At 39.7% G+C, this 16,061-nt stretch overlaps 1 protein-coding gene across 1 annotated transcript in view; it reads left to right on the forward strand.

The window, feature by feature from the left end:
* The first annotated feature begins 852 nt into the window (after positions 1 to 852).
* The window catches only part of LOC101852438 (TRPL translocation defect protein 14), a 36,588-nt gene continuing 21,379 nt past the window's right edge, over positions 853 to 16,061 (forward strand). Inside the window, exons 1-8 of the mRNA XM_005110115.3 lie at positions 853 to 1,052; positions 2,064 to 2,131; positions 3,118 to 3,155; positions 3,708 to 3,745; positions 4,766 to 4,894; positions 5,257 to 5,339; positions 6,445 to 6,561; positions 7,516 to 7,593. Of these exons, the coding sequence (XP_005110172.1) occupies positions 872 to 1,052; positions 2,064 to 2,131; positions 3,118 to 3,155; positions 3,708 to 3,745; positions 4,766 to 4,894; positions 5,257 to 5,339; positions 6,445 to 6,561; positions 7,516 to 7,593 (732 nt within the window). The 5' untranslated portion in view covers positions 853 to 871. The remainder of the gene's footprint in view (positions 1,053 to 2,063; positions 2,132 to 3,117; positions 3,156 to 3,707; positions 3,746 to 4,765; positions 4,895 to 5,256; positions 5,340 to 6,444; positions 6,562 to 7,515; positions 7,594 to 16,061) is intronic.

Genomic DNA, 16,061 nt, shown 5'->3' on the forward strand with positions numbered 1-16,061 from the left:
GGTGAACAGGGTATATGTGGCAATGAAAACGTTTTGACTGCTGCACACATGTTCCCTTCAAATCTTTTGTTAGACTCTTCCAGCCTCACTGTGAACTTACTTAATCAAAGCTTGCGACTGCTTATGGGGTGGCACGTTAGGGGTGAACAGGCTATTTCTGTGGCAATGAAACCGTTTTGAATGTGAGCTGTTCATTGATTATTATGAGCGTCTTTTTACATTTAATTTATGAGGTTTACGTCTATGGGTGAATTTGACTGCGGCAATGTTTCAAAATTAGGAAGGGAAGCGGTGATTTTGATTATATAGACTTTTCGCCACTGTTCTAATTAATGGTTTTTAATATTTTTTTCATGAAACCCCATACGTGTAAATCTAAGACAAAAAAATCTCTGAAGTTAGCCTGGGACCACTTCTCCCGAAGAGAGCCCCATTTTTGGCTGAACGCTCTTCCAAAATAACTTTCAGACCATAGCGTGTTCTAACCCTATCAAAAAAGATCTATGTGACTGACATTGACACATCTTATTTGAACGGACCTGAAAAAGTTTACTGGTGATGCAACCTTAGCAACGGGAAGGGGGAGGAGCGTGTGTGTGTGACCTCAATGAAAACTTCCCGCCAGTAAATGTAAAAAAGTAACGGGAGAAAAACATGGTGAGCAAATAATAACGCACCACCAAATTAAAAACGAAAACGTTGTTGTGATAAATAAAATGATAAAATATGTGAGACTATTATATGAATGACAGAGGATTTTATATATAATTTTTTGTGTATGTATATATATATATTTGGGGGTAAATTATTTGTTCTATGCAGTTTATAGTGCACTTGAGGTTAGTCTTTTTAATGAAACCTATACTTATGAATGGAAGTGTGTGTGCTTTTAGCCCGCAATGTTTCCATGTGTTTGCGTTCTCACAGGGTCGTCGCTTGTAAGGTTATTCGGAGGAATTTATCGGAAATAAGAAAGCCACTGAAAGTCATCGACATGTCGCAGAATGGTTCTGAAAGCAAGTACAAATTCTACAAAGTTGTACTCACTGGAGGTACGTGTACAAAATAATCAGCATTTATTATCATTCAATGTCGATGACTTTGTGTTGTGAATGTAATGTAGTGTGTAGTGTAGCAGTAGGCTTGCAGCGTAGATTTTCTAGCACAAAAACGTTAAACAGTACCGTACAACAGTAACACACGTGTAAAAATACCAATTACAAAACATGGCTCTTCCAATTCAATGGTGATAATCTGATAACGCCAAATAGATCTAGAAATGGATCGAAATAAATAATCATTTAATTTGTTTTTGCAGTAAATTTTTTGTAGCAGACTCGTGTAGCCTAGCGATACAGTTCTGGCTGGCACTAAGTACACTGACAACCTCTATGAATCATGAAATCTACTGCTAGAAATCTAGATGTAGATCTAAATCTAGATCTAGATCTAGATATCTAGATCTAGATTCTAGACTAGATCTAGATTCTCTACGTCCGAATTGTTTTGGAACATTGTATGTTGTTCGTCAGGTAATCTTCCAGTTTGGAATATATTCTTTTGTTCACTCTCATTCTGGATTCAGATTCGAGCAGCAGAGGGTTAGGGTACCTTACTTAACCCTTTCCTTTTTTATCAAAATCCAGGTGGAACATTGCTCCATGCCATTGTCATTGTTTTGTCTGTGCATTGTCATTGTATCCTATCGAACCTAGTCCTAGGCCTAACCTAAAACTTAAAGTGCCGTGCCTTAGCGTTAGTGACCTAAAGGCTTTTTTATCAGTTATAATCTTAATACTAGATAGATCTAGCTAGATCTGGATCTAGTGATTGTTGTAGTCTAGTAGATCTAGACTTCGTATTTGATTAATTTATTCTAGACTCTATTTATTTTTTTAGTATAGATCTAGATCTAGATTCTAGATATCTAGTATTCTAGATCTATTTTAATCTAGTTTTCTTAAAAATCAGTTGTTGAGCCTATAATCCTATAATTAGTACAATGATGTCCACTTTTAACGTGTGAGACATTCATAATCTATCATGTTTTTGTCTGATTGCAGGACCCTGTGGGGGAAAGACAACTGGCCAGATCAGGCTGAGCACATTCTTTGAAAATTTAGGATGGAAGGTAAGTGAGTAAGATGGACGATTCCATCACTGTTCACCCTTTTTTCAGAAGAAGTGCTGATTTTCTGGATAAATCTGAATTTCTGAAATGATCTGGACTTTGTAGGCTTACTGGTTGTCTTGTTCAATGTGAAAATAGCCTTGCTCATATTGCAAGCAAGAACCATTTAATGCTAGCCTTGACAATGTGATCCATTGATTTCGAGTCCCTATGCGCACATTTCTGGAGGGGGGGGGGGGTGTTCAGGATTTTGTTTTCATGGCTAGTTGGACCCTTTGGGTTTTGTTTTTTTTTAAATCTGAGTCAGCTGGGTATTTTAGATTTCTAATTTTTAGTAACTGATGGTATTTATCGTATTTTAAGAATGGTATTATAATTGCAGTCCGTGCTCTATTGTGTTTACATTAACCCAGCAGACCATAGAACTCTCAAAAACATTCTGTGCTTCTTGCGAAGCAGACAGTGCAATCTGCTAATAAGATTCATGCACTAAAACACTAACAAACTGACAATATTATCAGACTTGCCGTCATAGAATGCTCAATGTACTTTTCTGGACAGATAACTTACCTAGAGCAAATAATTATAATATGTTATAAAGTCATCAATAACAAATATATATTGGCATATTTGACTCTTTCTTTTTCTCTCTCTCTCTCTGATCTCCACCCTCCCCCCACCCCCCTCGCTCCCTCTCTCTCTCTCTCTCTCTCTCTCTCTCTCTCTCTCTCTCTCTCTCTCTCTCTCTCTCTCTCTCTCTCTCTCTCTCTCTCTCTCTCTCTCTCTCTCTCTCTCTCTCTCACCCTCCCCCGACCCCCGTATTCTCCTTCCTCACACACACTTCAGTCTTGCATACACGTGGTGGTATAGAGATGGTGGCCTTTTTTTCCCCTATGATCTTATTCAAATTCTAAACTATTGTTCTCCCAAAACTGTGTCTGCTGCTACAAGTAAAAACTCAGTCTCTGTATATTATGAATTTCCAGGTCTACAGGGCCCCAGAGGCTGCCATGACATATTTAGGGTGAGGAACGAAAGTAATCTTTCCTTTTATGTTAAATTAATTAATTTTTTTTATTTATTAATTTTTAAAAAATTTATTTTTTTTGGGGGGGGGGGGGGGGTGATTAGGTATCATAATTGAGTCAGGTGCTGTTTGAGCATTAAACATTTTTGGGGCTGGTTTGCTGTCTGTCTCCAGGATGAGAACGGCCAAACAAGTCCTGGAAGATATGGTCAAGTTGTAAAAAAGCATTTTTTGTAGAAGACATCATTTTTTTATTTTACTTATTATTTAAGCTAATACTGTATCTTATTAAATGATACAATTCATGTACTTACATATTTCTGTCACCAAACGTTGCTTTAAGGAGATTCTGTTTTTATGAATTTGAAGCAGTGTGTTTTGTATTGGGAGAGAACAGCTGTTATTTCAATTGGGTTTTGTTTTCAAAGTTGTTGTTTTTGCTTTGTGGTCTTATAGAATGTTATCAGGAGAGAAAATACATTTTTTTCTGACAATGAACATTTTTCTTGTTTCTAGTTCTTAGACATTCTTTAAATCTTCATTCCCCAGTGGCGGTGTCCGTTTTCCAGATTTATCCAGAGATGAAGGTAGGTTTTGAATTTCTCTGAAGGTATTTAAGTATTTGTGAGGCTTCGTGGTGAAATTAGGCGCTCTTCAAAATAATGAAATTCTAGAAACAGGCATTTTTCCACCTGTTTAGCAATTTTTATCGAAGTTTTTTTTTTTTCACTCAATACCTTTTATGTCCATAGAAAGACACAATTATGTGAATTTTGTTTTTAAAAAACCTTGATTGAAAGCACAAAATGTGTGATTTTTCAGTTTTTAGGGACTCTCAAGCTATTGAAGTTACCAAACCTTGGCGGCCATTTTCTTTCTAATTTTGCCGCTGAAACCAAGCAACCCTACCTCTGTCAGTCGCTTTATGTCTTGACTTCTATTCAAGACTGGTCTTTTTTTTACGATGGAATTAGCTATCCAATTTTTCCTATAACTCCATATGCTCAAAAATTGATGAGTGCCTGAATCCACTGCAGAGTGACACACTTTATTGCTTGTAAATTATTGTTCAGTGAGATGTGGAAAATTTGCCTTACTTAACAAAGCTGTCTTTACTGCCACGAGAATTTCATTTGTCCTCATCTTTTGCGCCCCCCCCCCCCCCATTTTGAATATGTATATATAATGTGTATATATGGTCAGAACATTAGTGCTAAGTCGTTCTTAAATTTGTTGCTTTTTTTTTTTTTTAGTGTGCTTGTTTGACAAGTCTCCTGTTTGTTCAGTTATGTGCTGGACTGTTCACATGGATGACCTGGGTTCAAGTTTCCAATACGTGTCTTGGGAGTTTTATCCTCTTAGTGCACCACTGTTGGAGATGGAAGATTAAAAGAGGGTTCCACTTCATAAATATAAATCTTTTCAGTTTTGATGATGTAGTAAATATACAACACCACACTTTTCTTCGACCATCATCTTTATATGAATGAGATTTATATTATATCAATCACAGTGTTATTTTAATGGCTTCACTTTTTTGTGTGTAAACCTTACAACTGAGCCTGAACAGCTTTTCATCTCTCTATTCTTTGATTTCCTAATTGCAGCTTTCCGTCTTCAAGAAGACATTATAAAAACCATGATGGTCATAGAAAAAACCTATCACAATCTTGCGGAGTCGAGAAACAGAAATACTTTATTGATCTGTGACAGGGGCACCATGGATGGCTCTGCTTGTGAGTATTGTGCATGTGCTAATTTTTGTAGGGGGGGGGTGCTGAGGTTTTTATTTCAATTCTTTTTTGTTTTACCTTTGCATCGCTCTCACAAGAAAAATTAGAAACTCTGTTCGATCCAGCTTTAAACGATCAGTTTAAAAAATGATAATGTAACTCATTTTTATTGAAATAGTAACATGTTTTTCTATAGATTACTTTTAAAAAAACATTTCTCAAGTCTTTGCTCATATGCACTACTCAGTGAATAATTTCCAAAGTCCAAAGTAAATCTGTATTGGTGCTGTGTGTTTTGAAAATCTCAAAAGAGTGTTTCCTCTTGACTTTCTCAATGTGAACATCATTTCCTGTCTTTGTTCCAGACCTGATGAAAGAAGATTGGGAGATAATGAAAGGGAGAAATAACTGGAATGATGTGGACCTCAGAGATAACAGATATAATCAGGTGTGTTATGGTGTTCTGCCTGTCGATGGCAACTTTTATTTTTATTCATCTCACAGGGGGAAATTTGTCTTTGTCATATACAGTGGCAATGGATGTTACAAAGGTTGTGTGCCCCCACACATACGCACAACGGGACAGACCATTAGTAAATACATGTCTCATGTGCTGAAACAACCCGTTCCGTAAAACATTCTCTCTCTCAATCTCTCTCTCTCTCTCTCTTTCTCTCTCTCTCTCTCTCTTTCTCTCTCTCTCTCTCTTTCTCTCTCTCTCTCTCTCTCTCTCTCTCTCTCTCTAAAGAGTATTCAGTGACCTCTCTGCAGTTGGTTCGAATGAATTTTAAAATTGACACTTTCTGCTAAATGCATCTCAAATCCAGTCTGCTTCGAACTTAGAAGTGAAATGTGAACTTTTGTTACATTGTAAAACACCAACTCAAATCTACATTCCAAAAGGGGGGACATTACCATGTTCTGTTATTCAGTGAAATTGAAAATGAGCTGATTCATCTATGTCATGCTCATAACTGTGCCAGAATTGCAACAGGGAACTGCTGCTTTTTCTTTCCTCATCCTTACAATCATCAGTTTTCCTCTACTTCTTTTGCATATTTATCACTCTCTTGTGACCCACTATTTCGGGGGTGCTTTGATAAAGAAGAAGACGTTGTGCTGTTGAGCAGAGTAAGCCTGATTCCCTGTAAAGACTTCTCTGTTGACATCCACCCCTTGGTGCTCATATGACCTGAATGCAGTTGCTAGCTCTGTAAAACCTCTACTAAAACAAACAACTCAAATTCAGTCTGTTTTGTCGCTACCTCAGAATTACAAAGTTCTATCTGACATTTTTTGCCATTTTGAGCTACTAAGGCTATGAGATTTAAAACCAAATGTTCTATCTGCTCTATCAAAATTGTGAGATTATTCAGAGTCGTTATAAAGATATGCAAAGAATTGCATTCGAAAAAATCTTGACATGATGTGAAACTAATTTTTTTTTTTATGTCGAATTTTTCAAAACTAGGTACTCAATGGACAGAACTTATCTCATAATTCTGAGGTAGCGTTGTACTGACTGAAGTGAGAACTTGTGTTACTGTTCCCAGGTTATTCACATGGTGTCTGCGGCTAGTGGGGCGGAGGATTTCTACACTGTTGCTGGTCACAAGTCACGAACTGAAGATCTTGAAGGAGCACGTGGCTTGGATTCTATCACAGCTGATGTAAGAATTGTTGCTTATTTAATAATGTATATTTATATGGTCACAACATTATTATTTCACAACCATCCAAATCAATTTTTGGTATAAAGGCATCAAGGGGGCACCTTCCGATACATTTTCGGGGGGTTTCTTTTATGGAAATGAAGCTTACGATATTATGTATTATTATGTTGATAACATTAAGTAAAGCTGTGTTTTGATTTATGTTCAGAAGAATTAACTTGCATGAGTTTGTTTAATTGTTTGTTGGTTGTTGTTTTTTGGGGGTTTTTTGGAGGGGGGGAGGGGTATGTCTTAGAAATTTTCTTTCTTGGAGTAAACCACATGCTCATAGTAAAAACTGTTTATTGGTTTTTGTTTTGTGTTGTCACATTTTTGGTTTGAAAGGAAAGTCTCGTGATATATTTTGTGATGTGCAACATTAGTTTTTTTTGGCTCAGAGGAGGTCATATGACTGTGTGGCCTGAACAGATGTTTCTTCTTATCTCCACCAAACACTATGAGTTGTTGCTCTAATCTCGAACTGGGAAGTGCAAAGCTCCTGGATATTCTTCTTTGTTTTTGTCATTGTCTGATAGTCATAGTGTTGAATGAAACTGAAACTGATATCTTGCTTCTGTTTGTTGGGCTTTACTGGTCTTTTTTTTACGATGGAATTTGTTTTGTTTGTTTGTTATCCTCTTGTTCCTTTAGTAGTGTTACTGGCAGATTGTTTTTGTTAGAGAATTTTGTGTGTGTGTGTTTAGAAAGGGGGGGGGGGGAATATTTGTTTCATGGTTTCTTTAATATGGTTTGTTTTATATGTTCTTCTTGCGTATGTGAATGTGTTTGTTATATTATTTCGTATATATATATATATATATATGTGTTTTATACGGTAGTCTTTTTTTTATGTGTACATGGTTTCTTCGATGGTTTGTAATGTTTTTTTGTATTTCATTTTGTTTTTTTCAGTCCTGGGTGGGTCACCCCTACTACGACGTGATAGATAACTCTACGGACTTTGACACAAAGATATCGCGGATGATTGCGGTGAGTTTTTTGTGTGCTTTCTGTCCGTGGTTGGTTGTTACGTGTTCTCGTGAGGTTTGCTCCTTCTTTCCTAGAAAACATGTTTCATCCTCATTCTTTCCTCCTCCTCTTTTTGTCTTTTTTTACTCTTTAACCCTATCAGTACGTCATGTTTTACTATCGTGTCCATACAATGTGGGGAACTCTGTGCCCCCACTTTCAAAGTCATTAATCCGATCTGTACGCTTTGCGTAGCAGTCTGTCAAAATGATTTTTTGAGAAATACGGAAAGTTTCAAAGAGATCTTGGAACTAGAAGTATTCTAGAATGTGAAGAATTTTCCCGGGGGTACAAAATGACCCCAGGACGTACGGGTAGGGTTAATAACACTTCAGTTCTTACAGCATTTACATGACCATATATATGATTGTGTTGCACTTGCTGTAGATCTCTCATCCTAAAACAAAAAAAATTCTTAGTCCTTGCTCCGTTCCTGGTATGTATGAGTTCAGTGCTTTTTGTCGGAGGGCACCAGTGGGTAGATCCTACATCTTCTCTTTCCGTCTCTCTTTTCTGTCTATCTGTCTTACCTTTTCCCAATGCTGGATTTTTGCCCTTGCACTTCTCTCTTTACTCAAAGAAACATGTCTTTTTAGAAGGTGACAATGTGCTCTCTGGGTGCCTTGAAACACAGGTATTCAGTGCTTTGTGAAATGATTGATTTCGGTTTCTGGCTTTTAAAAATTACTTCCGGTTTTTTTTAAATGTTGAGTGGATAGGTCATGCACATCTGGTGTGGTTTACTTTTTTTTTTGGAAAGGGGGGGGGGGGTGTCATGGGAGAGGGAGGAGGGCATGCAGATCTGATATGGTTTGCTTGATCTGCTTCTTTTCAGTATAGCCTTTGTGTGAGTCTGATTATAGTAGAGTCTGCATATTCCAAAATCTGCACGACTGCCGTATTTTCTGTGATTTAGTCAGGTTTTTTTAGTTAACAGACTTCTCAATTAGGCCCCCCCCCCAAAAAAAAATTTTAAAAATCAAAAAATCATGGATTTCGTTTATTTTGGCTTTCCACCGTTGCGGCTGTGTTCGGGTTAACTGTGTCCCATTTAAGGGGGCTCCACTGTATATTGTTGTGTTTGCACCAACCCCCCACCCCCTGTCCTTCTCTCCGTACACAGTTCCTCCTGACTGGCTTTGGCAGGTGCTTATGCTTTGCGTGGGTGGTTGGTGGGTGCTCAGGTGTGGTTTGCTTCTTCTTTCCTATCAAACATCTATCGTCCTTATCTCTCCTCCTTTTTTTTTGTGTATGTTACTCGCTTGTGACACATCTATTCTTCGGCACTTATATGACCTAATTGTGTTGCAAGTGCCGTGAAACTCTTACTAAAACTAAAACTTATGCTTTGCTTTGTTGTGATCTGCATCTTCTACTTCAGATAGTTTGAGGGTGTTCTTGCTGTGCTGTTTCCTACTTCTTTGCTCTCCTTCTGTGTATTTCATTGGTAATGTGCTTTTCTTTCGCAGTAAATTATTAGCCAAAATGAACTTCCAACTGCTTCACTCGCAGTTTTACATATAAATGGCCTTTCAAAGCCCTGCAAATTGCGCCAGACAATGTGGAGAAAAAAATGTAAACATTTTCAATAGATATATCTTAAGCCAAATGAGAACAACTTAAACATGTTTGTTTGTCAAGCATGACTGGATTTGTTTATTTACTCGGGATAGGTGGAGAGATGGCTTATCTTCTTTTCTATTTTCTTTTTTTTCCCGTATCGTATTTTTTTTTTCTACGTGTCATGTGGTCATCATTATATTATTATGATTTGAAGGACTTCTCTGTTGACATCCACCCCTTGGCGCTCATATGACCTTATGCAGTTAATTGCGAGTTAATTGCGCTGCTGTTTTGTTTAGTATAAGTGGCACAGTCACGATTTGACAGGAGTTTGTTTTTCTTATACGAGTGAGTACTCCTTTGCTTTTTTCCAAGATCCCTCTGACATCCCTGTGCAACGCGTGTTTCCTTTAATCCTTCCCCTGTCAGTAAAGTTTGTTGTGTGTGTGTGTGGTTTGGGGGGGGGGGGGGGGGGTTCTCTGAGGGCTGTCCCTATTTGTGGCTTCTGATTCCTTCCCGTCACATCCTGTTTGTAGGTGGTTGGCGGGTGCTTTGGGCTTTGGTGTGGTTTGCTCCTTCTTTCTTGTCAACCGTTTATCGTCCTGATCTCTCCTCCTTCTCTTTTTTTGGGGTTTTTGTTACTCTCTTGTAGCACTTCTAACCTTCGGCACTTATATGACCTTATTGTGCTGCAAGTGCCGTAAAACTGTTACTAAAACTAAACGTGTGGTTTGTCCCTTCTTCCCTATCAAACTTCTATTACCCCCCCAGGGCGATGGTACTGGCTGAAGTGTCTTTAAGCCATTCCTAAAGGGGGAACATTAATAAAATCAATATGTTCTTATGCACAGTAGAATTGTAAATGGGCTGATTCATCAATGTCATGCTCATAACTGTGCCTGAACTGCCACAGGAAACTGTTGCTTTTTCTTTCCTTGTCCTGACTATCGTCATTTTCCCTCTACTTCTTTTGTATGTTTGTCACACTCTTGTGACCCGCTATTTCCAGGGTGCTTTGATAGTTGAAGCAGACTTTGTGCTTTTGAAGCTAGAGGGATGAGTAGAGTAAGCCTGATTCCCTGTAAGGACTTCTCTGTTGACATCCACCCCTTGGCGCTCATATGACCTTATGCTGTTGCGAGCGCCGTAAATCCTCTTCTAAAACAAACAAAGCAAAACTTCTGTCTTCCTTGTCTTTCTTCCTTCTTTTTTGTTTTTGTTTGTTACTCTCTTGTAGCACTTCTAACCTTCAGCAAGTGCCATGAAACTCTTACCAAAGCTGGAAGACAGCAGTAAGGAGGGGCCTGTAGTAGCAGTAGAAAGAGTCAGAATTAAAGGAGAACATATGACCTTATGCATTTGCGAGCGCCGTAAAACCCTCTACTATGAAAAAAAAAATCACAATACCAATACAGAACAATCTCACAACCATGCCATTGCTGCTGGTCGCCACTGTGCAGCGCCCCGGGTTGGTTTATTTTTCTTTTTTAGCTATAGTTGCCGTGCCTTGCTCAAGGACACACCCCAGTGGCCCCCCACTTAAGTAAAGAGGGACTTTGGACACACAAAATTCTAAAGCGACGACTTATTATTATCTAATTGTGTTAAAAGTGCCGTAAAACTCTTACTAAAACTAAAACACCTCTAATTGTCGACACTTATATTATAACCTAACTGTGTTGAAAGTGCTGTAGAACTTATAAAACTTAACTGGAAGTCGTCTGCCTGAATAATCTCATAAGATAGACCCTTTGAAAGAATTGTAACATCTGGTGGTCTTTCTCACACCGCGCGTGACTGGCTGACTACAAATGTCGGGATTGACTGACGGAGCCAGGGAGACGGGTACAGCTTCAATGCTGTCACTCGCTACTTAGTTTACTTTTAACAAGGTTTTACGGCACTCGCAACTGCATAATAAGGTCTTATGAGCGCCGAGGTGTGGAGGTCAACAGAGGAGTCTTTATAGTTACAGGGAATCGGGCTTACTCTGCTCACCTCTCAGCCTCAACAGCACAGTCTGCTTCATCGTTAAGAGTAGGCTTCGGCCGCCACCCGGGCAAAATTCAAAATTTCCTACCAACTAAAAGTATGAGGTGTGTCCCGCGCGCTCATTTGACCGTGTGCAGTTTGCGAGCGCCGTAAAGCCCTCCACTATTAAAAAAAAGTCTGCTTCCACTATCAAGACACACCGGAAATAGCGGGTCACAAGAGAGTGACAAAGAAGTACAGGAAAAATGACGATAGTAAGGATGAGGAAAGAAAAAAAACAGTAGCACCCCCTATGTTGTTTCGGCACAGTATAAGCCTAGCCTATCCATTGATAAATCAGCCCATTTACAATTCTACTGTGCATGAGAACATGCCCCCCCCCCCTTGAGAATGGCCGTAAGACAACTTCAGTCTGTAGCTCTGCCTGTTTGTTTGTTGTTGTTTTTTTTTTTTTTTTTGGGGGGGGGGGGTGTCATTCTGTATGTAAAAAAGACCCCAAAACCCCACAAAAACAATTTTTAAAAAACCCACGTATTTGAACGTGTTTTGGGGGTCTGGGCGCGTAATTAGTTTGGTGTCGGAAAATCTATGTTATTACATTATTCTGTTTTCTAGTTATTCTTCTCACGGGTGGGTGGTTGGCGGTTGCTCAAGTGTGGTTTGCTCCTACTTCTTTCCTATCAAACATCTATCGTCCTTATCTTCCTTCCTTTTTTGTGTATGTTACTTTCTCTTGAAACACATCGATTCTTCGGCACTTATATGACCTTATTGTATTGCAAGTACCGTAAAACCCTTACTAAAACTAAAGCTTCTCACGGACTTGCCGAGAGAGAAGAAAAATTTGGTCGCTTTTAAGGACACGCGGGCTAACCCCGATATCGGGGGCTTCCTACACCTAAAGTGGGCATTGCCCTGCCTATAGGAGAAGTTTGGTTTCATTGGTGTGTATATTATTTGTTTGGTTAAAGAGAAAACTCTCCTTGTCTTTTAAAGAAATTGAACAAGGGTCCAAAAACGTTACTTCGATTTTCTCACAACAACATTTTTCGGGATAGCCCCCTTGTGCTTAAAAGCAACCATATGAACTTGCAAGACCCGAGTTGCTCATAACGGTGAGGACGAAGTCTATAAAAGTCCATTGGAGAAATCTTTTGCTGCAGGTTTACTACCCTGAGTAGCTTGAATTATTGAAGACCGAAATATAATGTGTGAAAAGGGTTTTGTTTTGGGGTTATTGTTTTTTGGAGGGGGGGGGGGGCGCACTTGACCGATACCCTCTGTCTTGGCCTGCGTGTGGCTTGAGTCTGGTTGTTTTGTTTTGTTTATTGTCGTTTTTGTTTTTTTGAAAAGTTGGCCGCTGTGCAGTTACAGATCATGGATGGCCTGACCATTTTGATGATGTCTATGCCGGCGTCGTTTGCGGTGTACTGAAAGTTGCTTCGCCGTCGCAAGAAGAAGACACGAGTTCGATTCTCGTGTGGGAAGAATTTTTGTCGAATATCTCGGTCTTTCATGTCGGATGTTGTATCCTTTTCAGTGCTGATTGGTCCTCACAGGGGAGGTCGAAGCCCGCCCCCTAAGTTGTCTAAATTGCGTCAATGGGGGTGTAGAAAAAATGTCTACTTACTTAACACGCCCCCCAAAAAAAATTTTTTTTTTAATTTAAAAATTTAAAAATCTGATCTGTCAATGTCCAAAAGTTGTTTATCTTGTCCTAAAGTTGTTTATCTGTTCAAGGTAACCTCTTGACATGAAACCCGAGATTTCCAATATGTTTTACCTGGAGGGTCCATTGTTGTGTCGCTGTGACTTTGTTTGTTTGTTGGGAGTGAAAGAAGGATATCGGCACTCTTTCTGTCATTTAGTGCAGGGAAAGAGCAAAACACAGAAACGAGAGAGAAAGAGAAAGAGAGAGAGATGGTAAAGAAATATAAAGACCCCACCAGTTGCGCCCTCCAACCACCCCCTGTGATCCTGTGGTATGGTACGCGTACGGTATGGTTTGGTTTGGGTTTCAAACAGCTTTCGGCTCAGTGTGGATGGTTGGCGGATGCTGTGGTGTGGTTTGCTTCGTCTTTACTATCAATCTATCGTCTTTCATTCTCTCCTTCTTTTTAGTGTATGCCACTCTCGAGTAACACCTCTAATCTTCGACACTGTATAATGGGAAGACCTAGATCAAGTTGTGTTGCAAGTGCCGTAGAACTCTTACTGAAACTTTTTTTAAAGCAACTTCGAAGTGTAGTTGTTTTCTGGGACAGACCGATTCCCGGCCACCTCCAACCATACCGCGAGAGGTTGGAGTGCGTCACTGGTGTTTCTCTATCTGTCTTTCTTGCTATTTTGCTGCACTAAATTTCCTTTTCGTGTCGATTTGCTTTCTCTTTACCCAAACTAACAAACAAACAAGCCACCAATTACACTGCGAGTGCTTGGAGGAGACCAATAGAACTTATAGCAAAGAATCTTTGCTAATAGTAGGGCTCCTTTCTTTCTTGTCCCTGTTGTTTATGCCTGTCTTACCCCCCCACCCCCTTTTCCCCTCACTAAGTGACTGTAATTGCGTCGATGTGCATCCCTTTACTCAAACAAACAATCCACTTATACCCCTATACCAGTGCTTGCCAACCACCCACAAGTGGGCGATCTGGTCCTTTTAGTGGGCGATAGGGAGGGAAAGGAGGGGGGATCACCCTGGTAGTGACAGGTGTTACTTAGTGTCCCTCTTTGTAATATATACACGTAGGTGGACGGTACGAAAAATGTATAGCCCCTTAAGGGTGGACAAAGTGGGCGATGGCTATACTTTTAAGTGACTGGCGAAGACTGCCCTCTGTTACCCTGGTGAGGTTTGTAGTCGGTTAATGGCTGTGGCCGACAGCTGGTTTTAATTTCGTCTGTCGGGTCTTCTAGTTTTAGTAAAAAATTTACGATTCTTGCAACATGAAAAGGTCATATAAGTGCCGAAGATTAAACGTGTTACAAGAAAGTAACGAACACAAAAAGGAGCGATACGGACGAAAGATGTTTGATTTTTCATTGATTGAGTAGGTGTTTTATGGTTGATAGGAAATAAGGAGCACACCACACCATACACATACGTTGTTCCGGCACAGTTCCACCTACGTTGTTCCGGCACAGTATGAGTATGACATTGATAAATCAGCCCAGTTACAATTCTACTGTGCATAAGAACATGTTCATGTTAATGTCCCTCCTTTGAGAATGGCCTAAAGACAACTTCAGTCACTGCCCTGGTGGGGTGGGGGGGGGGGGGGGGGGTTAATGACTGGCTGACAGCTGGTAATGACTGCCTGTGTCAGGTCCGTTGACTCGCTGTTTGAAGTTTTAGCTTCCTCTTATGTACCCTTGATTGGTTTTTCCCTCTGTTGTTTCTGTCTGATCGTTCCCTTTCCCCTTCACTAAATGTCTACTATTACCGATCCAGGGTGCTTTTGTTTGCAGTGGGAAGCTGACTGGTGCTCTGGTGTGGTTTGCTCCTTCTGTCCTATCAAACATCTACCGTCCTTGTCTCTCTTCATTTTTTCTGTTTGTTGCTATCTAGTGGCATCTCTAATCTTCGACTCTTATATGACTTTGTTGTGTTGCAAGTGCCGTAAAACTCGTACTTCAACTAAACGAACAAAATTAATATGATGATCGTTAGAACTCATATTCTTTTATGCTTCCCTGATAGATCATGATCTTATTTCGGTCATATATTTTGATGTTGAGGAAGTAGAAGGGGAGTCCCGAGACCTCTAACTACTCTAAATCAGAGAGAACAAAATCCCTGTAACAACAACCATTTTTTTTATTGTTGGGGTCGCAAATTGGGAGGGTGAGGGACGGCATCCATCCACTTCACGCTAGTGATTCATGCCTAACATATTCCGTTGTTTTTTAACTTGTACTGACACAACTGAGTATCGTTGTGAGTGGTCTACACCACCAAAGTACAAGTGGTTTGTTTTGCGCTCAGTATTTCTCTTCTAGCTGGCGTATCGTGAACGCCATGTTTATGTTATTGTTTAATGTAAGCCCATATGTTTTACGGCCTCATCGACACAATTTCGGTCGTTTTTGTTGGAGGCGAGCATCGACTGGCCTGTCACTGTCGGAGTCAATCAGGGCTGAGAGGAATATGGCGCTCATATGATGACTTATAAAGTTGCGAGCGCCGTAAAAACCTTACTAAAACTAAAACATGAAAGGAATAGGCCTTCACAACACATTCCTGCTTTTTAAAGTTTTGGTAGAGGTTTTACGGCGCTCGCAACTGCATATGGTCAAATGAACGCCAGAAGATTAGGGGTGTTACAAGAGAGTAATACACATAAACCAGAAGAAGGGAAGATAAGGACGATAGATGTTTGATAGGAAAGAAGAAGCAAACCACACCAGAGCACCCGCCAACCACCCACAAAATCCCTGCAGAATAATCTGAGATACACGATACAAATTTTTCCTCGCTCGAGAATCAAACCAAAATGACGTGTATATGAGTATCCAATAATCGTGCCTTTAGTTACGACGCTTACTGCTTGACCTACAAATCCCTGCAGAAACGTCTGAGATACTCGATAAATATCCCCCCCCCAACCCACAGGAGAATGGCGCCAAAATTACGTGTACATGAGTATCCAATAATCGTGCAGCTACGACGCTTACTATAATATTGTTGCCTACAAATCTCTATTCATAAAAGTCTGAGATACTCAATAAAAATTTCCCAGCACAGAAGAATAGAACCGAAATACGTGTACGTGTATATAATGGATATCCATGAATATCCAATAATCGTGCGCGCAGTTATGAAGTACATCATCCTCAAGCGTTGACGGACGAGGCTCTTATTATTATTATTATTA

The sequence above is a fragment of the Aplysia californica genome, unplaced genomic scaffold, assembly GCF_000002075.1.
Source record: "Aplysia californica isolate F4 #8 unplaced genomic scaffold, AplCal3.0 scaffold00855, whole genome shotgun sequence".
Lineage (NCBI taxonomy): Eukaryota > Metazoa > Mollusca > Gastropoda > Aplysiida > Aplysiidae > Aplysia > Aplysia californica.